General features: G+C 44.3%; 1 protein-coding gene across 1 annotated transcript in view; it reads left to right on the forward strand.

The window, feature by feature from the left end:
* Positions 1-3930: 3930 nt before the first annotated feature.
* B4GALT5 (beta-1,4-galactosyltransferase 5) overlaps positions 3931-25424 on the forward strand; it is a 74481-nt gene continuing 52987 nt past the window's right edge. Inside the window, exon 1 of the mRNA XM_055393324.2 lies at positions 3931-4236. Coding sequence (XP_055249299.1) covers positions 4122-4236 — 115 coding nt within the window. The 5' untranslated portion in view covers positions 3931-4121. The remainder of the gene's footprint in view (positions 4237-25424) is intronic.

The following is a 25424-nucleotide window of genomic DNA, read 5'->3' on the forward strand; positions in this document are numbered from 1 at the left end:
AGATTCAGCAGAGAATGAAACAAAATCTCTGACCTCATGGAGCTTATGTTCCAAGGTGGGAGACAGAAAAGGAGCAAATAAAGACGTACATGTGATGCCAAGGATGAAAAGTAACATGAAGAAAGAGAAACTGGGTAAGGAGATAAAGAGTTCTGGGTGGGGAGAAGGAAAATAGTTTAGAGGAAAATCTCTTGGAGGAGGTAACATGTGAGCAGAGACCAGAAAGCAGAGAGCTTGTGTGACGCAGAGACTGGATAGTGAATGAATGAAGGCTTGAGTGAGTTGGAAACCCGACTTGGAGATGAAAGGTGTGGAAGAAAGATTTTACCATCTTTTCCCCCCTTCCATTTGAAAACAATAACCAATCAATGCTTTGTTATTTCAGATGAATCTGAGTGGAGATTGGCCATCCGTATACAGTCCATGTGGAAGGGTCTCCCTATCTCTTTTCTTGGGGAACAGGGGAATTCCTTGCCCGCCTAGGCTAGGGTAGAGATGGATGGTAAGGGAATCCAACTGTGGAGGACACTTGTTCTGAGTCAGCTTGATCCCTGCCACCCACTTCTTAACTGGAGCCCATTTTGGATCTGACTCTTTGCAACCCCATGGACCATACACCGTCAGGCTCCTCTGTCCATGGGATTCTCCAGGCAAGAATACTGGAGTCGGTTGCCATGCCCTCCTCCAGGGGATCTTCCCAACCCAGGGATTTAATATCTCCTGCATTGGCAGGCAGGTTCTTTACCACTAGCACCACCTGGGAAGCCCACAGAGGGGACAGACCCTCTTTTTCCCTGTCCCAGCATGGTTAGCACTCTGAGGAAGTCAGTCCTGTGAGTGTCATTTACCGTGCAATGATGGAGGGAGGGGTTCTAAATGACGCATCCAAGGATGGTTATTGATCCCACTCACAAATGCAGGGGCACCTCTTCCCTCAGCTTCCAGAACACCCAGCCTCCAACCTCTCTGACTCCTTGGCAGAGTCACAATTTCTTGCTCTGCCATTCAAGGTAGACTTCCTCCAGGCTCAGCCCTAGATGTTCCCTTTTTTCCTCTGAACCAGCAGCCAATGTTGTATCAAGGTGTGGTTTTAATTTGCATTTTTCAGATGACAATAAATGCAAGCATCTTTTCATGTGCTTATTGGCCATTTGCATATCTTCTAGCTTTTTCCTTCTTTCTTTCTCTTTGGCTGCACCGTGGGGCAGGTGGGATCTTAGTACCTGGAATGAACCCATGGCCCCTGCAATGGAAGTGTGGAGTGTTAACCACTGGATCACCAGGGAAGTCCCAAAGATATTTTTTAAACCCAGGGGGAAATTTGGGAATTGCTGTTGTTGTCTCACTAAGTCATGTCCAAATCTTTGTGGCCCCATGGGCTATAGCACACCAGGCTTCCCTGTCCAAATTTGGGAATGGACTGGATATTACACTTCACTGTAGTATAACTATTCATTTTCTTAGGTGTAATAATATTTTTGTGGTTATGTAGGAAAATGTACTTTTTCTTAGGATTTCCTGTGGAAGTATTGAAGCATGAAGTACCAATAAGGCAGCAACTAATTTAAATAATTCAGGAAAAAAACTACATATGACTACAGATAAATCTGAAAAAAATAGGAGGAGGGGCAATGTAGGGATGAGAGAGTGGAACGAATAAACTATTGGATGTAAGATAGACTCAAAGGTGTATTGTACAGCATGGGGAACAAAGCCAATATTTTGTAATAACTGTAAATGGAAAGTAACATTTACAAATTGTATACAAATAAATTTGCTTTTAAATCTGGAAAAAGAACAGTCCAGGCGGAGAGTATACAGTTGCTCCTCATACTAGTGTTTGAACTTGTCTGTGTGCTTGTAAACTCATTCAAGACAGAGTTGGCAGGGAGGCAGCGTTGCACGGTTCAAAGAAAAGAAGTAGCAGGTCAGATTATTCCAGTTAGTTTGAGGTTTCTGGTCTAAGGCCTCACCTCTGTATCTCACTTACCCTGCAGTACTTTCCTATAGGATGGGCACCACTGGGCCCATTTCACAGGTAGTGAATAGAGGCTCAAAGGGTGAAGGGACTTGCTCAAGGTTACACAGCCAGTTGAGACCAAGTTAAGATTTGAATTCACGTCTGTCTGAGTCAGAATATTTGCTTTTCTTTTTTGTCGTTCAAGCCTCTTTTCTCTCATCCCATTTCTCAGGGGTATTGCTCAGCTGAGAACTAGCGTGCATGTATTGCTCAAATTCTCACAACAATCTGATGCAGTCCTTAATGATAATATCCACCATTTTACTGAGAGGCAGAGAGGTTAAGTAACTTGCCTAAGGTCGTGTTCAGCAAAGAATGCAAGAGACAGGAGTCAATGAACCAGGACAGTCTGACTCTAGAAGCCCTCATTTAAAGAGCCAAAGAAACACTGTGAAAAGTGTAAACCACTTTAGGAATACAAAGCAGGATAACTGTTGGTTTTCACAGAATCCCTGCAAAGTCCTTTCTTCCTCTGACTGCTCTAGCATTCCAAGGGGATACTTGGCTCCCCAGTTCAGCTGGCGGCCCACTGAGGCTGAGGCAGGTTCTACTGCGCCCACTGCCTCAGAGGTCTTCCAGCCTGAGGCTGATCGTAAAGTGTTGTTTGGCTATGACCGCACACTATCCTACACAGGAGGATACCAATTTGTCTTCAGGACAGGAATTAGGGTCCAGATGGAATGCTGAGGCACTTAAAATCTACAATCTACTCATCAAGGGTACTTTGAGATGGATCATTTTAAAAATATTTTATTTATTTATTCATTTATTTTTGGCTTATGTGGGCTTTAGTTGCGGCGAGAGGGGGCTACTCTCTAGCTGTGGTGCACGGGCTTGTTACTGCTGTGGCTTTAGGGCACGGGGTCAGCAGTTGTCTTGCAAGGGTGTAATTACCCCACAGCATTTGGAACCTTCCCGAACCAGGGATCAAACCTATGTCTCCTGCATTGGTAGCCACATCAGGGAAGTCTGAGACCCATCATTTTTTATTTAATCCCTTACTGCAAGGCTTGGGTGGATTGCTTCTCCATCCAGGAGCCTCACTCTTCATTTGTACAATAGGAATAACAAGAGCACACATCTCAAGGTTGTTGGGGGTGATTTAATGAGGTTAAGTAAAGGGCAGTGTCTCTCAAGGGCAAGTCTTCCCTTTGATGACTGTTATCATTAAGTTCCTTAGGAGTCTTTGGGATGTGGAATCTGCCCAGAGCTACAACCTGTCCTTGGATTTTATCCATGCTTGAGTCAACCTGGGGTCAGATCAAGCTTTTTTAACCTCAGGGCTTTGGCAACTGCTGTTCACCCTTTGATTTGACTCCTTAGGGAGGGCTTCCCTGACGTTAGTCCCCCTCAAACATATTCTCCTGTTTTATTGTGTTCACATCACTTATCAGCACCTGACATTATGAATTGATCTTTCTTTTTCTCCTCCCGTTTGAGTATTAGGTTCAAGAAGACAGAGATTTTGCCTGTTTTGTCCTATGTAGCATCCCGACCGCCAAAACATGCTCACGCACCCGTCTGACTTGCAATAAACGCTGAACCGAATGGATGATTGAATGAAGGTGTGTACTGAGCCCCCTTGCTTACGATCCCCGCTGTCCTGTCGCAGTGGGTGACCAGCCGCGTCAGACATTGCAGAGTGTCCCTGGGCTCCCAGGTTGGGGGCGTCCGACGGGCACTTCAGCGACGCTCCCCAAAAGCCAGGGCGGCGGCCGCTCCGGTGAGAGGGGCTGTCGCCATTTGGCGACGTTCCCCGCGGGCCGCCGCGGGGGGCCGCACGGCGGGGGCAGCGCGCGGTGAGCGCGCGCGCGGGTCTTTTGCGACGGTGCCCGGCGGCGCTGGCCCCGCCCCCGCCCCGCCCCGCCCCGCCCCTGCCGCTGCGCTCTCCGCCGGGCCGCTCAGGCCCCCGCCCGCTTCATGTGGCCGGGCCCGCGGCGGCCGGCGGCTGGGAGGGCGCGGCGGCGGCAAGAGGCGGCCGGCGAGGCCGGGGAGGTGGAGGCCGAGGCCCGCGCGGCGGCGGCGGCGGCCCGGGGGGCGGCAGACGGGGAGCGGCGGGAGCAGGCCCGGCCCGGCGCCCGAGCGGCGGCCCGGCTGCAGCATGCGCGTCCGCCGGGGGCTGCTGCGGCTGCCGCGCCGCTCGCTGCTCGCCGCGCTCTTCTTCTTCTCGCTGTCGTCCTCGCTGCTCTACTTCGTCTATGTGGCGCCGGGTATAGGTAGGAGGGGGCCCCGGGGCGGGGGGTGCCGCTCTGGCCTCCGGGTGGGGGGGACTCCGGGAACACCCCGCCCCGCCCCGGGGGACCCCGGCTTTCGGAGGACACCCGGCTGGGAGGCGACTGGGAGCCTGGCGCTTGAAAAACTACGGGGACTCCGGCCCGATCCTCGGGGGGCCAGGACCTTCCCGCGCTCTGAACCCCGACGGGCTCCGGAGCCCCCACACCCCGCCAGCCTCCCGCCCACCCGCTGCCCTCCTTCAGCTCCATCTCCCCGCGCTAACCCTGCGGTGCCTGCGCGCGCGCACACGCCGATACACACACACACACACACACACGCACGCACGCTCGTCGTGCGGGGACGCCCCCTGTTCTGGCCCTGGCCTTCCCAGAGCCCCCACTTCCCGCTGCTCGCCTCGGGAGCTCCCGCCCCGGGGTCTCCTCCAGCCCCGGCTCCCGGCATTCCGCGGGCCCCGAAACCCCCGCCGCCCGCAGCCCGCCCGCCCGTGCCCGCGGAGCCCCGGTGGGGGGTCTCCCGGCGTCCCACCTTCCCGGTTCCCATCCATCCTTCCCCTCTCCGTTCGCCGGCGACTCCACCGTTTCCTGCTCGCTCCCCCTCCCTGCCCTTTCTTCCCTTCACTTTCCCTCGTTACATCCTCCTCCTGGTCCTCCGCCCCAACGCACACAGCCTCCTCCGAGTGGCCAGATCCCTCTCCTCGCCGGGTGCCATCCCGCCGCTCCCCCCGGAGTTCCACCCCCCATTCAATCTGCGAGCCCCGGAGCGTCCCACGCCGCCAACTCCATCCCCTCCCCCTGCCCCGCCTACCCCCAAGGGCACACCCTTGTCGTTCCCCGCTCCCTGCCCTCCTGCCTATCTTTCCCCGGCCCTCACCACCCCTCTCTGGTCCTCAGCCAGTTTCTTCCCAGCTGAAGTCTCGGGGAAGGGGTGCTGTGTGGCCTCTTCCTTTCTTCCGTTCTTTCACTTGTGGCCTCTCCTGGCGTTAAGGGTGGAAGGGGACCTGTTCAGGGGCCGGGGCGGGGGTGGAGGGCCCTAGAGGAGGAGCTGTGACAAGGGCCTTGGGGAAATGGTGCAGGTGGGAAAGGAGGAGCGAGGAGAGAAGAGGCAATGGGTACTGATTCTTCTCGCGAAGGCTTAGCCTTTAAAGGAAAGGCAGCTCTGGAGAAACTGAGCCTTGCCCAAGTAGAGGCTGTCTGAGACCACAGAGCAGACAACAGGGAGGAGGGGAAAGATACTAGAAGGAAGTAGCCGCGTGAGGATTAAGGTCAGGGAATTTGGAGGTCAGGCTTGGATTCTGGTCCCTGCCCAGTATGACCTTGAGCAAGTTACTTAGCCTCAACTTTTCTCCTCTGTAAAATGGGGTTGTGCATTAGGATTTTAAACCCCATTGGGTTTTAAAGCTGAAAGTAGATAAATACCTTTTTAAGGCACTTACCACTGTACTTGATGCTTAGAGAGTTTTAAAAGAAAGAGCTATTGTATGTAGCTTTTGAGAAAGGAGAGAGTAGGTGAAAGGTTTAAGGTATGTATTTGCTTGACTTGGCCTGACCATGAGGCCATGAGAAAACCTCAGTTTAAGGTGAAAAATGATCAGAAGATGCTGTTGTGGGTGGGGCAGTTTTGCTCTAAAAAGGCTGGATTATTTGGATGTTAGGAAAGGGTTGATGGTTTAACTCTAGAAAAAAACCCTTTAGGATTGTAGTAATGATTAGTGCCTTTCTGTTGACCTGTCATCACTGAACTAGCTGAATACAGAAATTTCCAGAGACAGCAAAAGATTCTTTCCTGATTTTTTTTGAAGAGCATATTTCATTTGGTTAATATTGATGATTTGAACTGCAGACTCGATCTTGAAGATAGAACAGGTAACATCAGGTTGCTGTGAGTGTTTTAGGAGAAGCAGCTCCCTCTGGGAAGGAACTGTGGGTGGCCTGGTGAAGAGGTAGGAATTTGGACAGAATAAGAACAGGTGAGTAATTAGGGGAATTAATTGAGAAAAGAGTTCATTAGCATATTGGATATTAGACTCTAATAAAAATGAGTGTAAAATGATGGATTTGAACCCAGAGGCAATCTTGGAGCCATAACCCCTTTTGTGAAAGGAACAGGTTTTTTCCCTGGTGTGGGTGCATATATCAACTATGTCTAAATGGAAAAATACATCCCACTGGGTTGGTAATCACCCTGTTGATTAGAGAGATTAGAAGCAGGATTCTGAAACAAAATGGAACTTATCAACTTAATTAAAATTCTTCAGTGGTAGATTTTTAGGTCAGTGAAATCCCAGTGTAAAGCAGTGGGCTCTGCCACACCTCAATTCCTACCTCATTAGTAACTGGAAAAGATGGAAAGCACTGAAATAGTCACTAATTTCTCCTTAAGTGTAAGTCTTCTAAAGGGCAGATCAAGTTAGGATTCAAATTCTGTTAGTTGGAAAGGGGAATGGTGGGAAGGATGTGGAGCGGTTTTTGAGTTCTCACATTGAGGAGTTTGGTGGTTTTCTTTATCTTGGCTTTCCTGTTAGTTAACTGACTTAATTTTTTTAAATCAGCTTTGGACAGAGGGTGGCAAATCTTCAAAAGGTTAAGGCAAACTAGAGAAAGAGAAGCTTTTTATATGCCTTGGGCTGTGAAGACCTTATTTGAGACAATTATTAAAATGAGCTTAGAAAATAATATTAGATGATATTCATGTGAAATTTCTGTTTTTGCAGGTCAAAACCAGTTGTATGTCGGCAGTTTGATATAGCTCAACCTAATACATTTTCAATTAATGACAATTCTGTGTTCTGGAATAACGGGAAGTATCAGGCTTGTATTTCCTTCCAGGTTTCATTTTTTCCAGTCCTGCTTTTGGTTTGCTTTGTATACCCTGTGGCCACATTGTGCTCAAGGGCTAAAATGAAGTCCTTAATCCAAGAGTGTGTTACAGCTGTACTCGGAAATAGGCAGACTTGAATTTGAGATGTGAGAAAAATCACGTTAGTTATAAATATTTTAAAGTTGCTCACATGTAATATAGCCGAGCTACAGTTTCAGCGTAACTATTGTTGATATTTTTGAGATCTGATGCTGTCTGTCAATATCAGTAACCCATGTAGTCTGAGAGCGAAGGGAAATTTTCTTGGGCTTGAGGGTCATCTGAAATGGGTGGTACCATTTGACTTGGAAAATTGGATGTGAGGAGGATCACTATAAATAGGGCTATAATGTGTTTGTAACAAATACAGAGTGCTCTTAACTACTTTGATATATCCACATGATCCGGTTTAAGGAATTTAAAAATACAGCTTCATTGGCCATTATGTTTTTGTTATTAAATCAAAAGCAGTGTTTTAATATCAGCAGCTTAAAAGTAGAAATGAAAAGGATGGGGCAGAAGTGTCAGGGAGGTGGGGGTTTTGAAAAAGGAAGAGGAAAGGAATGTGGTTATGAAAGTGCGTACGTGCCTCTTCTCTGTAGCCCCCTGCCCTCTACAGCCTGAGTGGTTACTGTTGATTTCATCACTTGTTTCACCTGCACTGGTGAAATATCCCTGTTCCTTTCAGAATTCTGAAGAGAACTTTGGACATATTTATGATCTTTTAACTTAAAAAAAAAATCCAAGAGCTCAGAGTACCTCTGTTCCAGTCTGACCAGGTCTTTTAGAAGATAAGTGAACTATTTATGGATGTACATTTGAAGGGCTGATTTTTAAACTCTTACGAAGTTTATGGTGCTGTCACATGGGAAGATTGTTACAGCAGTTACTCACGTTTGCAAATCGTTTCAGTTACTGATTTTGAGACATGCCTGTGCATTGTTAGAGCAGTAGTCTATATACTGAGGAAATTTTATTAAAGTTCCACTGTTTAATTTTGCTTTTGATTGTTGAGGGAAGGAAAGGAGGAGTGATTTTTCCCTTTGGGCCTGCTTAGTTCTAAGACAAGTTTGATGTGTGGCTGGCTTTTGGAAGGCAGAGATCAGTCATTTCAATCCCACCTGATTTGACCAGATGACCTTGAGCAAGTTCCCTTGATTCTCTGATCTGATCCTTGACCACAAAACAGAGCTGTTTGAAAAACTAGATCTGCGTCTTAGCCAAACTTCTAGTGAGAAGTTTTTTTGTATAGAAAGTTGTTAATTCATGCACATTCTATACGAGATTTGGACCTAAGATTCTAGGTAAGATACATGTTTTATATAATCAAACGCAACCTTTTCTAATAACCCCAGGAAAATTTCAGATCCCCTCCTGAGTGTAGTATGAAAATTGTTGTTCCTCACATGAAAGTCGCCTCAAAATACTTCGGTGCACTTAGTTCCTGAGCTTTTCTGGAGTGAAATACGCACTGTGAATGTGGATTATTTAGAGAATTAAAAGGCACCACCCCTTTTAAGGACCTGCTTCTCCCCCCTGCTGGCTCCCTCAGATCCTTCCTCTGAGTGAGTATTACATTGTATCAGTCTGCTTAGAAGGAAAGCACATTTGGAGAGCAGATTGAGGTTATAAAACTGAACAGCGGCACATTTGAACAGGATTTTGGTGATGTTTTATGTCTTTCTGCAGTTTGTTGCGTCCCAAGCAAAGTCATTGGAAGGACTGATGCTAAAGCTGAAACTCCAATACTTAAGCCACCTCATGCTACGAGTTGACTCACTGGAAAAGACTCTGATGCTGGGAAAGGTTGGGGGCGGAAGGAGAAGGGGATGACAGAGAATGAGATGGCTGGATGGCATCACCGACTCTGTGGACATGAGTTTGAGTGAACTCCGGGAGTTGGTGATGGACAGGGAGGCCTGGTGTGCTGTGATTCATGGGGTCGCGGAGAGTTGGACATGACTGAGCGACTGAACTGAACTGAACTGAAACAAAGTCTTAGGTTTGAAGTTGAAGTCTCTCGAACAGTGAAAATGTGCTTGTCCCACACAGACTTGGGAAGCAGTGTTCAGACAGTATCAGTTGCCATTCCAGGGCCTCAGTACTCCAGCCAGTAGCTAATTCTGCTCCGACCCTGACATTTCCCCAGTGAGCTTGACAGGCCCGTGGGAGCTGCCCTTAATACGGTATAAGATCGCCAGGAAGGAGGGTCTCCTTGTGTGGCCACGACTCTTTAGAGCTCTCCAAGACTGTGGAATGCTAAAGCCATAGAGGCTGAAGTGCTGCTGACTTACTTGCTTCCTTAAGAATCTGCCTGCAATTCAGGAGACCTGGGTTAGATCCTTGGGTCGAGAAGGTTCTCTTGGAGAAAGGGAATGGCTACCCACTCCAGTATTATTGCCTGGACAATCCCATGGACAGAGGAGCCTGGCAGGCTACAGTCTGCTGCTGCTTCTGCTAAGTCACTTCAGTTGTGTCCGACTCTGTGTGACCCCATAGACGGAAGCCCACCAGGCTCCCCCGTCCCTGGGATTCTCCAGGCAAGAACATTGGAGTGGGTTGCCATTTCCTTCTCCAACGTGTGAAAGTGAAAAGTGAAACTGTATGGGGTCGCAAAAGAGTTGGACACGACTGAGCGACTTAACACTAATTTTGCAGCTTTTATTTTTTAAAAGATTTTTCTGGTGTGGACCATTCTTAAAAGTCTTTATTGAATTTGTTACAGCCTTGCTTCTGTTTTACATTTTGGTTGTTTGGCCATGAGGCATGTGGGATCGTCTTAGCTCCCCGATCAGCAGTCAAACCCGCATCCCTGGCCAGCGGTCGAACCCGCATCCCCGGCATTGGAAGGCAAAGTCTTAACCACTGGACCACCACGGAAGTCCCAGCAGCTTTTTAGATCATGGAAGATATGTTGTGCACATCCAGCTGCACAAAGCAAATAGAACTTCAGCAAGCGAGAAGTAGGTGCTGTGATGCTGCAGAGGCCTGCCAGAGAATGAGAGAGAGAACTAGTGGTTAACACTAGCCACAGTGAAGGTTCGGTTCAGTTCAGTCACTCAGTCGTGTCTGGCCCTTTGCGACCCCCATGGACTATAGCACGCCAGGCCTCCCTGTCCATCACCACCTCCCGGAGTTGAAGGTTAATCAGAAGCAGAAGAAGCAAACGGACTGGGTGTTGGCTTCAAAGAAGTTCAAGGAGATAACGTAAGAGGAGGCAGGCCTGTGTACACTGTTAGTGAAAGGGCAGTTATTCTTTCAGTTCAGCCAATTCGGTCGCTCAGTCCTGTCTGACTCTGTGACCCCATGGACTGCAGCACGCCAGGCCTCCCAGTCTATCACCAACTCCCAGAGTTTACTCACACTCACGTCCATCGAATCGGTGATGCCATCCAGCCATCTCATCCTCTGTCGTCCCCTTCTCCTCCAGCCTGCAGTCTTTCCCAGCATTGGGGTCTTTTCAAATGAGTCAGCTCTTTGCATCAGGTGGCCAAAGTATTGGAGTTTCAGCTGCAGCATCAGTCCTTCCAATGAATATTCAGGACTGATTTCCTTTAGGATGGACTGGTTTGAGTTATTCTTTAGTTTCTAGATTTTTGGCTGCTTTATAAGCCCGGATTGAGTCATTAACTTGTCCAAAGTTGAGAATTTTTATAAAATATCCCTGAGGCACACACCACATAATTGAAAAGATAAGGTTCATCATGAGAAACACTTAGAGAAAAATTGAAGATAGTACGTAATCAATTGATGCTTCCTGTGTAGCCCACTCCAGTATTCTTGCCTGGAGAATCTCACGGAGAGAGGAGCCTGGCAAGCTATAGTCCATGGGGTTACAAGAATCAGACATGACTTAGTGACTCAACCACCACAACCAGCTAATCAATTTCTAAATTCTCTGATACTAGCTGTTAATGAGGTGGAGGTTCAGATATAGGCATTCATTCATTTATTGAATAAGTAAGTGTTTTTTGATTGCCGCCCCTCTTGTCAGATACTCTTTTGGGTATTGGGCAGTCTAGAAATGAGTAAGGCAGAACATTTCTGCCGTCCTGGTGCTTTCATTCTAGTGGGAGGTTTTTCCCCTTTGTGGTGCTTTTATTCTGGTGGGGAGACAGCCAATATGCAAGATATTTTTGGATAGTGGTAGGAGTAACTGAGGGTCTATTTTAGACTAAGTGGTTAGGGAAAGCTTCATTGAAGAGGTAATGTTTGACTTGAAGGGTAGAACTGGTCACTGTCAGGTCTGGAGATTAGGGTGTTGATGGGGGTGTCAAGCGTATGTAAAGGCCCTGAGGCAGAACACCTAGTGAAGGTTGACTGGATTTTTATAAGTAATGGGAAGTGGTAGGAAGTGAGCTTAGAAAGACTATAGGTATCAGGCCACATAGGACCCTGTAGGCCAAGGTAAGGGCCTTAGGATAAAGGTGAACTAGTGGCTCACACGGGAGAAGGCAGTGGCAGCCCACTCCAGTACTCTTGCCTGGAAAATCCCATGGGTGGAGGAGCTTGGCAGGCTGCAGTCCATGGGGTCGCTAAGAGTGGGACATGACTGAGCGCCTTCACTTTCACTTTTCACTTGGAAGTGAAAAGTGCATTGGAGAAGGAAATGGCAGCCCACTCCAGTGTTCTTGCCTGGAGAATCCCAGGGACGTGGGAGCCTGGTAGGCTGCTATCTATGGGGTCGCACAGAGTTGGACACGACTGAAGTGACTTAGCAGCAGCAGCAACAGTGGCTCAGACAGTAAAAAATCTGCCTCTGATGAAGGAGACCCGGGTTTGATCCTGGGTTGGGAATATCGCCTGGAGAAGGGCATGGGTACCCACTCCAGTATTCTTGCCTGGAGAATTCCGTGGACAGAGAAGCCTGGCAGGCTACAGCCCATGGGGTCATAAAGAGTCAGCCTCGACTAACACTGGAGTTAACTGTTAGAAATCAATCAGACCTGGGTTTGAGTCAACTCTGACTGAGTGGGCAAACTATTTTCAGTTTTCTCATCTGCCCAGTGGAGGATACCATCTTCCTCAGGGTTGCTGTGAGCATTGAGTGGAATATGCATGGAAGGGGGCTTGGCACAGAGCCTGGCACAAACACTTGATAGGCTCAGAATTGTTATAACCATAGGAGATGTCCTATAACAATTGTATAAATTGTTATAGCCATAGGAGATGTCCTTTTGGCCTAATGCTAGTGCTAAACTCAGAGGAGGATCGGGCGCCAGTCCAACTTGACCAGTAACTAGATGGAAGCCTTTTATTTCAGTTTTCCCATCTATAAACTGAAGCAATGAACTCAAGTACAGATTCCAGGGTCCCTCTCAGACCCGAAGTTCCAAGGTTCTGAGCAAGTGTGAGTTGAACCTTTCAGGGGAAGGAATAGTGAGTTCTGTCAAGTAAAGGTGTCCCATTTATTAATTAAAAAATTCGGACCTCTCATTCACTTAGTTTCCCACCTTTAGTGAAATACTCAGCGGTGGGTTCTGTGAAGTGTTGGTGTGTAACCAGACACAGTTGTGTGTAACCATCATGAGGACAGTCTGCCCTGAAAATAAGACTTAGAACGTCTGCATCACAGTCTGTCTTTGAAATCCCTGTGACAAAGAATGGTCAAAGGGAAAACACCCTAAAGAATTCTGTGGAGATATCTTTGGGGTGGTACGGCTTTTTTTTTTTTTTTTTTTAACTTCTTTCTTTGCCCCCTTTTGTCACCTGGGTAATCCTTTTAAGTTTTAATCTGCTAAATCAGTTTTTTTTTCCCCTCTAGCTTCACACTTTTGCTTTTAAGCATGAAATAGAGCCCTGACTCCTTAGCTTCTGCTCCATCTTCAGTCCTCTAGGTAATTGGATGTTAAATGAAAAATGACTGTTACATTTTGACCCAGTAATTCTTTTTAATATTGTGGCTTGTATCGAAGAGCATTCATACCTCCTGCTGATCACATGAATCCAGTGTTTTTCCCAAGCCTGGGAATCACACTGAATAATTTAAAGTGGTGTCCCTTCTCAGATTCCACCCCTTCCCGCCCCTTTTGTTAGTTTGAGTGAGTAATTATTAGACTATAAGTAGTGTTCCGCCTCCTTCCCAGGTGACAGAGATCCTAGGTACTTTGCCATGACTAGAAGGAAAGCTGGTCATTGTTCTGAAGTACCTTAGTTACTATCATCAATTATGAACAGTTCTCTGAGGCGATGAGTAGCATAATTATAATGATGAAAAATGTTGTGGAGTGTCATGTGCAGGGATGTGTGGATTGTAGGAAAGTTCAGTGTCATGTTTTAAAGCTTAACCTAGAAGTGTGCTAGTGAGCACAGCTGTTTATTATTTTTCTTAAAGAGCAGTAAAACATTTAAATATCCATGGAGAAGGAATTTTTTTCACCCCCAAGTGGTCCTAAAAGTATGGTTAATAGACACTTAAACTTTTTGCTTAATTTTCAGGTGTTGAACAACTGTGTACTTGGAACGATGGAAAAATAGTAGATTTTTTTTTTTTTTTTAAACTCATGGAACTGCTAGTTGCCCCATTGTGAGGAGGTGTGCTTTTTAAGCACTAAGCTTAAATTATACTCACGATTGTGATGTTTATCAGTATTTTCTGATTGGTAGACTGTAGGCTTTTAAAGGTCAGAAAATGGTATTTTCTTAAATGTTGTGTTGTGGTCTTGTTTGTGTAGTTAAAAAAATAATAATCCTTTATTCTCTTGTAGAAAAATGAAAAAAAAAAATTGCCAGTTTAGGAAAGTTAAATCAGGTGGGCCAGAGGTGACAGTAGACTGACTTCAGGATTCTCGATGTACTTATTGTAAACCTTTGTATTTTAAATAGACCCAATTTAATCATTAACTTTTAAAGAAAAACTCATTTTATCCATATCTTCATGGTCTATGGAGTCGTGATAGGGAGGTTCTCTGGGCTGGAATGTCCTTGTTGTGCTTAGCACACTAGAAGCACTTAAATGTTAATTGAAATGAATGGAGAAACTGTTGTGTGGTCAAACTAGCCTCTTTGTTGTTGGATTGCATTTAACCTGGGGAAAGAGTCGATTCTTCAGTTAATCCTTATTTTGAGTTTTAATGGGGGTGAGGGGAGGGAGTTTGAGAAGAGACACCAATTTAAATGATTCAGTGATTTTGTGATTTTGAATTCACTTTGCCCAAAACAACTCTGTCCTTTTTTTCCCCTTGCTATTTCTCTGTGGTAAAATATTTCTGACATGAAATTTGCCATGTATTTTGGTAATTTAGATGTGCAATTCAGTGGCATTAATTGCATTCACAATGTTAAGCAACCAGGACCACTATTTCCAAAAATTTCTGTTGCCCCAAACAGAAATTCACTATTAAGCAATAACTCCTTATCCACTGGCCCACCCCCCAACTGCTAATCTGCTGTGAATCTGACTGCTCCAGGTACCTCATGTAGGTGGAATCTTAACAATCCTTGTCCCTTAGTGTCTTCCCTGTTGACTTGGCAGAATGTTTGCATGCTTCACTCCTAGCATAGCATGTGTCAGAGCTGTATTCTTTTTATGTATGAGTATATTCCATCATGTGTATACCCCATTTTGTTTTCTCATCTGTTGACAAACACTTGAGTCGCTTCCACCTTTCGGCTGTTGTAAATAGCACTGCTGCAAATGTTGGCACACACGTATCTGTTTGAGTCCCTGCTTTCAATTCTTGGCGTATTTACCTGGAAATGGAATCGTTGGGTCATATGGTAATTCTAGGGCTTCCCAGCTGGCTCAGTGGTAAAGAAGCTGCCTGCCAAGCAAAAGATATGGGTTCGATCCCTGGGTCAGGAAGATCCCTGGAGTTAGAAATGGCAACTGATACTCCAGTATTCTTGCCTGGAAAATTCCATGGACAGAGGAGCCTGGCGGGTTACATTCCATGGTCACAAAAGAGCTGGACATGACACAGCGACTAAACAGTAACAGTACAACAACAGTAATTCTGTTTAATTCTCGGAGGAACTGCCAGACTTTCCACAGTGCCTGCACCGTTTTATATTCCTACCAGCAGTATGTGGGGTTTCCAATTTCTCCAGTGTGTATCTGTTTAAGTGTAGGGCGTCCCCATAGGTGTGAAATGGTAGCTCCTTGTACTTTTGGTTTGCATTTCCTTAGTGAGTAATGAGGTTGAGTGTCTTTGCATGTGTTTATTGGCTATTTGTATATCTTGTTTAGTGAAAGGTCTGTTCAGGTTCCCTTACCCTTTTTGTTTATTTCTTTTTTTTTCTTTTTTGATTTTATATCCTGCAACTTTACTATATTCATTGATTAGCTCTAGTAATTTTCTGGTAGAGTCTTTAGGGTTTTCTGTGTAGAGGATCATGTCATCTGCAAACAGTGAGAGTTTTTATTTCTTTTCTTTTTTTTCTTTTACCCTCCTTACATTGGATTGTCTGTTGTTAAGAGCTCTTTATGTTGCTCAAACATTTAACCATTACAGACACATGATTTGTAAGTGTTTTCTCCCATCCTGTGTTGTCTTTGCATTCTATTGGTGTCATTTGATACGCAAAAGCTTTTAACTTTAATGAGATTCAGTTTATTTATATTTTTCCTTTTTACTTTAAAAAAATATACTACTTGGTAAGTTTTATGACTTAACTTCTGCTCCCTACATTGTACCCATTTCTTTTTTATTTATTTATTTATTTTTGCTTGAGAAAGGTTTCCATAGGCAGCCTGTCAGTAACTTATGGAAACCTTTCACGAGCAACTGAGCTGATTTTTGAGAAAGCAGAAGGCAAGGTTTTCTGGTTTATCTTTCTCTTACTTTTTTTTTTCCCTCTTGTTTAAGTTTGATCTTCATTTCTTGATTTCTGATTCTTGGTCTTTGAAATGATTACTCTTTTTGCCAAAGTTGACACGCTCTGCAGATTCCATTCGATATTTCAAGTATTTGGAGAGTCCTATGACTGTTCCGATAAAGGAGGGGAAATCTAAATCTTTCTGATGTTTGTTGATTATTTTGCTCAGTAGGACTGAAACGTCACTTGCATTTAAGTATTTTTTGTTTCTAATCGCAGTTCTCCGAAAATCCATGTAAGACAGGGCCAGATGTTAGAACACCAAATTTTTGGTGTTGGGGACAGTACAATTTAGTGATTAAACATAAGATTTAGAAGAGAAATTTAGAAAGTGTTATAGATTGATAAGCATAGTCCATGAAACACTGGGCTCACTCTTTCTTCCATACAGAAATGAAAGCATATGTTGATTTTGACGACAGTGAAAAGTAAATATCACTTGGCATTTTGTTGGCCTCGGATCTGGATTAACCAGCACTTTTCATGTTTTGCTGTTTAATACGTGGTGACACTTAGAGTGTAGACCTGGATGCATGGCTTTGAGTTTGATGTTAAGTATGATTGTCTTTTTCCCTTCTGATTGTTTGAATACCAATAATTCTTTATTCAGGAGAGTACTGTTTCCCCAGTCCCCGGCACAGGCACAGGGTGGCAGGCGGTGATGGGGAACAACCTGCCAGCATGGTGGCCTGGCTGACTTAGGAGCAGTATGATCGGAACACGTGATTTCTTTCTTTCCGGTTTCCTTTATAATATCAGAAAATGAAGAAAATGTTAAAGAATGAGGAAATAGAAGAGTCTAACATGTAAAACCTGCTGGACAACGGTGACATAGTAAAATTTGGTACTTTGATTTTTTTTTTTCCCTCTGGTATCAGCTTAGTTTCAAATGTACTTACCCAAATGTGAGTGCTAATGATAGTGACTTAAAACAGGTGGGTCCTTGGGAAATTTTTGTGTTTGGAGCCTGTAATAAAAGAAAAAATTTACAAACCTGACTTTGTGTTCATCTGATTTGGCTGTTTTCTTAAAGGTAGCTTAATCTCTGTGTTAACTGCTTACTGTGTGCTAGGTCTGGGGATACAGTGATGAATCATCTGAACACCATTGCTCTGTTACTTTTAAGTCTTCAACAAGAGAGCTTGGCTTCATTTGAGTAAAAGCGTCTCAGAATTTTGAGTGATTTTTATATTCCCAGAGGGTGTGTTTAATTGAGGGTCAGTTGATGTTGACATTCCTTAATTGCCATGAATAATAGTGGATATGTTTTATTGTAAGTATTTAAGGCAGCAAAATTTTTAAAGAAATTCATGAAGACATTTCATTTCTTTACACCCTCCCCCATGCCCCCGCCTGGGCCCATTGGTTGTACCTGTTTTTGGTGGTGTTTATATTTGTTATTCTTTAGTCACTAAGTCACGCCAGACTCTTTTGTGACCCCATGGACTGTAGCCCACCAGGCTCCTCTGTTCATGAGATTTCCCTGGCAAGAATTCTGGAGTGGGTTGCCATTTCTTACTCCAGGGGATCTTCCCAACCCAGGGATAGAGACCGAATCTCCTGCATTGCAGGTAGATTCTTTCCCCCTGAGCCACCCAGGGGTGTTTATATTTAAACATGGAATGTTTCCGATGTTTATCTCCTGAACAGAGTCATGGCAATGGTGGTGAGCAGTGACCTGAAGTTTCTTAATAACGTAGATGCTCTCGACCAGCAGAGGGAGGATGGGTTTATATGCTGAGGCCTCTTCCTTTTCACCTGGAAGTATCAGTTTTAGAGTAGAGGCCTGGTACTTTCTCAGTGCCACAGAGAGAAAGTGCCCAGAGGGACCAGTCTGCCCTCTGCCCTTCAGTGCTTTCGTGGCTTTCAGGGTGAAGTTCAGTCCCCTTACGGTAGCTGAGAAAACTTTTTGTGGTCTGGCCTCTACCTTCCTCTCCAGTTTTACTTATGCCTTTTCTCTCCCTCCCACCCCATGGACTTCCTGCCTGGTTTCCAGCACAGATGAGGCTCTTCCCTTAAGCGTTTCTCTGGCTGACTCAGATACTCTTGCTTGTCCTTGGATCTGTAATTCGGTGTCAGATGCATGGGCCTCATCTTTCTTGTTCACTGTTGTATCCCTGCCTAGAACGTTGGTTTGGCACACCGCAGTGTTAGTTGCTCAGCCGTGTCCGATCCTCTTGCAACCCCATGAACTGTAACCCATCAGGTTCCTCTGTCCATGGAGTTCTCCGGGCGAGAATACTGGAGTGGGTTGCTATACCCTCCTCCAGGAGATCTTCCCGACCCAGGGATCTAACCTGGGTCTCTTAACGTTGCTGGCAGATTCCTTACCATCTGAGCCATCAGGGAAGTAGGTTCTCAATAAATATTTCTTAAATCGGTAAAGTAAGGTGGAGGTGGACAGATCTGAGGTCCTGAAAAGTACAATTAGCTGATTCTCTGCTTATTTGGGCATGTTGTGCTATTAAGACTTCAAGGTGAAGAATTAAAAAGAATCAAATGAAAACACAATGGATTTGTAAAGATATTAATTGTAATAAAAAGTATGATTCCTAGCTCAGTTGCAGATTAATTATGCCCAGTTCAGTCAGATGTTTGTTTTTGAGCTTGGGGGGTGTGGGTGGGTGCTGGTTTGTGGGCAGATGACAAGTAGGGGTTCTAAACTTTTACCTATTTGAGATTCAACATGGATTTTAACCCTCTGAGGTGCTTTGTATCTTACACAGTATGTGTAGGATAATGCTTCGAACTTGCAAATCACAAATGAATGTACTAATGATTTGTCTTGTTCCTTAAGTTGAAATTAGATGAAAAATGATAAACAGGGAATTCCCTGGCAGTTCGGTGGTAAAGACTCAGCACTTTAACTGCTGTGGGCCTGGGTTCAATCCCTGGTTGGGGAAACCAAGATCCTGCAAATCACATGGCATGGCCAAAAAAATGAAGATAAAATAAAAATCGATAAACAGGAAAACACTCAGTCCTGATTTAGGAAGAAGCAGATACAGTAATTCTTGTATATTGCCAGGGGCATTGCTTCTATTTTTGAATTAGAAAAATATTTAGGTTAGTGGTTTTGGTGTTTTCAAATTTGTGATCAAAGCTATACTCTTTGTCTTGAGTATGCTCATCAGTATTTAATTTGAGAGGTAGTTTTTGCCTCGGCAATGAGAAATTGTTTTATATTTTACTTCTTCCGAGGAATGATAAGGAAGAAACCCTTTCTGAAATTGCAAGTCCATATGGTTGGTATGAAAAGTAAGTCTGTTATTGCTAAGCAGCTAGTCTTGCTGATGGGTGGAAGGTGGAAATAAGCTTGCCTCTGTTGCTGAGCGTATTTGTGAGCTGACTTGTGTTAGGCTGGCGCCCATCGTTTGCTTTGTCTGCACGGGACGAGTGGAATCCCAGAGAGAGAGAGTGTGGCTGTGAGTGGGACGAAGTGAAACATTTGGGTTTGGCGTTGGCTTGCTTTTTCTGTGTCGTGTTGACTCGGCACGCCTGGCTTTTTCTTTCTGCTTGTAAGTATCCAGAAATCCTCAGGTCTCTGTGAATTAGAAGGTTTGGATTTAATTGAATTTTATTTGGCACTGTGGGAAATTAACTTTAGGTAAGAGTTACTTTTTGGGTTAGCTTAATGACGAAGGTATTTTTTCCCCCTTAATTGTTGTATTTCATTATAGAAAATTTCAAACATATATACAAAAGTAGAATGCATAGTATAATGGACTCCCATGAACAAAGGTGATTTTCCATGTGACCTTTATATTTGTGAAAAATGTAAATGTGAAACGGCCGCTTCCCCTGCAACAAGACAAAAGTCTAAGCTTAGGCTAGTTAATAACCCGTACTTTTAAAACCTTTGGATAATTGAGTTTCATTTTTGTTCAGCTGTCTTGCTGATCCAGTTACCTAAATGAGTGTTTCTTGATATATCGAAAGGGAAGACTAGAAGTCTATAAATGTAGGCTTATTGAGAGGATTAAAGGAGAGAGTGTTTGTCAGAGTTTGCGTGGCTTGGTACCAGGTAGATGCTGAACAGATGATTGTCCTGTGCCCTCTCGCAGTTCTTCAAACAGGGCTCGGCTGGAGTAGAGCGGGGCAGACACGTGGCTGAACTGGTACCCAGTGGAGCGTTTCCAGAGGATTTGTTTTTTCTATTATCCCATCCTTCTTTCGAGCCTTGGATGTTTAGAGCTGGAAGAACAGAGGTCAGATTTTGCCACGGATAGACCTTTCTGTGCTCTGGTGATGCCTTGAAGGCAGTCCTGAGCTTGAGAAGCAGGTGCTATGGTTGAAGATGCTGAAGCCTGCCCTGGGAGGTGCCCTGGGAGCAGATGGTTGCTGCTCGCGTGTGTACCACCTGTGTTCTTTTGGTTCTCTTGGCCTGTTTTTCTGAGACTGTATTGGTGGGGTTTGCAGCAGTTATTTATGAGTTTGGGTAAACTCCGGGAGTTGGTGTTGGACAGGGAGGCCTGGTGTGCTGCATTTCATGGGGTTGCAAAGAGTCAGACACGACTGAGCGACTGAACCGAACTTGGCCAAAGCCAGGTGCCAACCTTGCACAGGAAAGAATGCAAAAATACAACTTTTAGGACTTGTGTTGGCACAGATTTTGTGATTTGTGTTTAGTAACATTCCCAAGCAACCACACACGAACACCACCACCGATTTAATTGTATTATTAGTTATATTAATTTATTAGTTCTATCATTAAAAAAGTAAAACAGGCAGCATAGGTGAAGCCATAGTTTTGGGTTGTATTGTTTCTGTGAAAAACTGTCTTCATTGTGAATTTTGAACAAACTCAGTAGATTATTTTAGTAAGCTTGTGTCATCAGAAGCATTCCAGGATGAATCATGTTTTTTAGGATCTAACAAATGTTACCACCCTTGTTCTGTTGAGCAATGTTTTTAAACTATTTAATCAACTTTAAGGATGATAAAGGAATTTACCGTAATTTATTCATAATCATCTTTTCATCCCAAGTGTTTTCATTTCATTGTTTTCTTCTTTTTATATATACAAACATATTTAAAAATTTTATACAGTAGGAGTTGCTAGGCTGAGAGAATTGACATTATAAGGGTGGCGGCAGTTTAATGAATGCTGTGAGTGTGTAGGAATAATCTTGTACCATCTCTTTGCTGTAATATCTTTTCCTGGTTAGTTCTGTTTCTCTCATTTTAACTAAACATAGCATCTTTATATAAGATTATTTCTGGCAGATGACTCTTGAAAGCTCTGAAGAAAACATGTGGAAAACTTGATGGGAAATTCTAGACCTTGTGACGTCACATCAGTTTAGTCTCATTCCTAAACACTTATTAATAAAGTTAAAATAGAAGGACCTCAAATTTTATTAAATGTTGCAGTGTGGCTAATTTAATGGGAAAGTGTAATATTTGATATATCTCCTCCTTTGATTGGGTTCTACAAAACAAATAAAATCTTTCTTAAAAACCTGTTAACAGAGTTCCCTGGTGGTCCAGTGGCTGAGACTATGCCCTCTTAATTAATGAAGGGGGCCTTGGTTCAATCCCTAGTTGGGGAACGAGATCCCACATGCTGCAGCTGAGACCCAGTGCAGCCAACTAAATAAATAAGTAAAATATATATAGAAAAACCCTACTTGTCCTTGGTTATTTTTCTCGTCTGATGTTTTTTTCTCCAGTTTGTCAAGAGTTAACCAAACTTTCTTTCTCCACCCTCTTTTTTCCCCATTCCTATATGTACAGAAGGGGGACACCATTGATGTCATGCAATTTATTCTTTTTGGTAAAGATGATTATATCAAATGCAGTTAGTTCCGTTATAACATGATTTAAATGTTCCTGAAAATCATTATGCTGTACAAAACTGTTGAAGAAAAACCATAGAGCTTATGGGCAAGATGGGGTTAGGCACACAACACTTAAAAACTAAATTAGTGTCGTATTAACAAAAAAATACGGAACCTAATGAAACCAGCACAGTTTTACACATGTTAAATGGTTAAGAAACACCAAAAAATAGGGCACTTTGTTTTGAAAAAGACCTGAAATGTGCTGGTGCAAGTGGGCAATCCGAAGAATTGCAACTCCAGAGTTACTGTGAAGTGTGCTGAAAGAGTACTGGATGTTGTAACACCCAGTGTATATGGGATGCTCGCTCGAGATGAACTGAGGTCGCCGGCAGATGTTGGACATAGGTGTGTGTCTGGTCAGTCAGTTGTACTTTTCTGGGTGTCGCTCATGGACGAAACTGCACATAAGCAACACAAAATTCCAGTTATCCTCAGGTTGGTCCCAAATATGTCACTTGTGTTGGAACAAATGTGTACTTTCAGAATAAGTCTGATAGCGGAACTGACTTTAAGACAAAATAATGGTGTATTTTGAATAAATATGTGAAATAAAAAGCTTTTTCAGTTTCTATTGAAGTATGGTTGATTTACAGTGTTGTGCCTATCTCTATCGCACAGCAGAGTGACTCAGTTATACACGTACAGACATCGTTTAAAAAAAAGGTTTTAAAAACGTTTTGAAATCTCAAGCTTCCAAAAGAGTTGCGTGTGTAGTACACTGACTTTTTCTCAAACCATCTGGTGACATTATGTCCCCTCGCTCCCAAATATCGGAGTGCGTTTTTCAACAAAGAAGGATATTCCAGCCAAGGACAATCCGTTAACGTTAATGTTGATACTCTACCTCTGTGGCCGTCTAATCCCTGACCCCCATTCAGGCTTTGCCAGTTGCCCCAGTAAGTCCCTCATGTCAGAAGGGTACAGTTCAGAATCGCCCACTGTGCTCCATGTAATGTTTCTTTAGTCTCCTTCAGGAAAATCTGGGAGAGTTCCTCAGTTTCTCCTTGGAATTCACGACCTCGACATGTCTGAGGATGATAGGCCAGCTCTTGTAGCCTGTCTTTTACTTTGATGTTTCCTTGTGGTTAGATCCAGGTTCTGCATCTTTGGCGCTGAAATCGCAGAAGTGGTGTTAACGTCCTCATGATGCGTGTCAGAGGACCCGAGACCGTGACTTGCCCCATCGCCGGGGACGTTTGCTCTGATCCCTCGACTGAGGAGGTATCTGAGGAGGGTTTCCGCCATAAAGTGACTCCCTTCCCTTCTGTATTCAGTATGTATTTTGTGGGAAGGTCCTTAATAAATTTAAAGGAAAATAAAGAAAGAAAAACTATAAATATCTGGTTCTTCATCAGACTTCTCCATGTATTTATTTATTTATATAAAACCATGCTTTTTTAATGAAGAAATTTGTTATCAGCATAGACGTGTGGTTTTAATCTATTTACTCTTATTATTTGTATTCATGCTTAATTGTCCTGATCAGGCCAGGGGGGCTCCCTTGCCCTGGTGTCGGTCCTTTTGTCTCACTCATTCTCGAACACTTCCTTACTTCCTGGAATAACAAGTTGTTCTAGGCACACTTTGTGCTTTCTTTATCCCAGACCTGGAATCAGCTGTTTATCTAAAACATGATGCTTTTTAGTGGAGAATGGGTTCTTAGAAGCCAAGATCCTGGTTCTGGATGTACTCATTGCTGTTGGAGTGTTGTGACTTATAGGTTTTCTTACCAATGTATAGAGATCTGGAATATATGTAGGTATACACACACTGTTACACACCCACACACTACATCTGTATTTATTTCTCCGTGTGTGTGTGTGTAAAATAGTGAGTTCACAGCAGTATCCACAATTTAAACCTAACATCTTGGGGTTCATTTTAGTGTTTTTTTTTAATATATATTTGTCACTCCTTTCTCTAACAGTGAGAGTCACAACTCCCATTTTCCTTGCTGTTATTAAAATTTCCTTATTTGATTAATCCCCTGTGTGTAACCCTCTGTTCCTCTGTGTCCAGTCCCTGTTTGGACATGTTTCTCACCCTGAACATAGTTTGACTCTCTCTCTTGGCTGGGCTGTCTTCCCTCATCATCCCACTTGGGTTCTCTACAAGCGTGCCCCAAGCTGCTCCTTCCACCCGTGCTTGGGCTCTGGAGCCCCACCGTGGCATCCCCTCTTCTCTTTTGGATGCTTTTCTCGCCCTTCCTGGCTCTGACTCCGTGCAGGGCAGTGCCCTCGTCCTGCGCGGCTCAGACATCCCTCTGTGTCCCCCCTGTCTGTCCCTGATGCATGCATCTACCTAGCTCGGTGTGGCGACCCCATGGACTGCAGCCCACCAGGCTCCTCTGTCCATGGAATTTCCCAGTCAGGAATACTGGAGTGCAGTACCATTTCCTTCTCCAGGGGTCTTCCCGACCCAGGGATTGAAACCTGCATCTCCTGCGTTGGCAGGTGGATTCTTTACCACGGTGCCACCTGCGAAGTCCCACTTAGCTTGGCCCCACCTAATGGCTTCCTTTAAGGCTGAATTTTTTTTTTAAACTTTTTAGAAGGAAATGGAAAGGAGATGGCACTGTATAAAACTTCTTTGATAAGTAAATTCACATTTTTGGGGGAAAAATTATTTGCCTTGAGCATGTCACCTGAGTTTTGCATACTGAAAATAGTGTCACCATGCTGCTGCTGCTGCTAAGTCACTTCAGTCGTGTCCGACTCTGTGTGACCCCATAGACGGCAGCCAACCAGGCTCCCCCGTCCCTGGGATTCTCCAGGCAAGAACACTGGAGTGGGTTGCCATTTCCTTCTCCAAGTGTCACCATACCTGTCTGGATTTCTTTTTAGACTATTTTCTGTGTCTCTTGACGCACAAGCTACTCTTGATTTCTTCCTATAGACTCCACATATGTAGCTAACTAGAGGCTGACAAAGTGACATTTAGCCCATGTAATTGTGATGACTCTTCTTTCCCTCTTGAGTGTTTCTTCTGACTGAGGGGCCGGGGTGTTGGAGAAACCCTATTTTGCAGAAGTGACTGTGTCTGCAGTAGTTTGTGTTTCTGGCTGGCTTTCTCCCAGCTCAGTGGTCCGTCTTTCTGAGGCAGCAGGTGCCGCTTCCATTTGTTGAGCCTTTCTAGGAGTGTTTTGCATTTATTATTCTCTTAAATTGACACTCTAGCTCCTTGAGACAGATGTTTTAGAGATGAAGAGACCAAGGCTTGGAGAGGTTAAATAATCTGTTCAAGGTCATAGAACTTGTTTTGAGGCCAAGCCTGCTTTTTCTTTAGAGTGGATGCTCTTGGATAATCCTACGCTGCTAACGGACATGACTTTGAGCAAACTCCTGGAGATAGTGGAGGACAGAGGAGTCTAGCGTGCTGCTGTCCATGGGGTCCCAGAGTCAGACACGACTGCACAGCAGCAGTGATGCTGCCCTAGAAGAGGAAGAGGAATTTGATTATACTGTTTTCCAGTCATCATGTTTGATTCCTTTTGATTTAGGAGGAGGAAGTATAAACTCTTTACAGTTGGAAGAAGAGAAATAGATGTCATTAGCTGAGTGGAAATACTGACACTTAAATGACTGTATTACTGGAATAGGCCCACAGAAGCGGTAGGTGTGAAGCCTAGATAAGCCCTCTTTTTTTTTTCCTCT

Source organism: Moschus berezovskii, chromosome 15, assembly GCF_049115385.1.
Source record: "Moschus berezovskii isolate FMDL1 chromosome 15, NW_MosBer_1.0, whole genome shotgun sequence".
NCBI lineage: Eukaryota > Metazoa > Chordata > Mammalia > Artiodactyla > Moschidae > Moschus > Moschus berezovskii.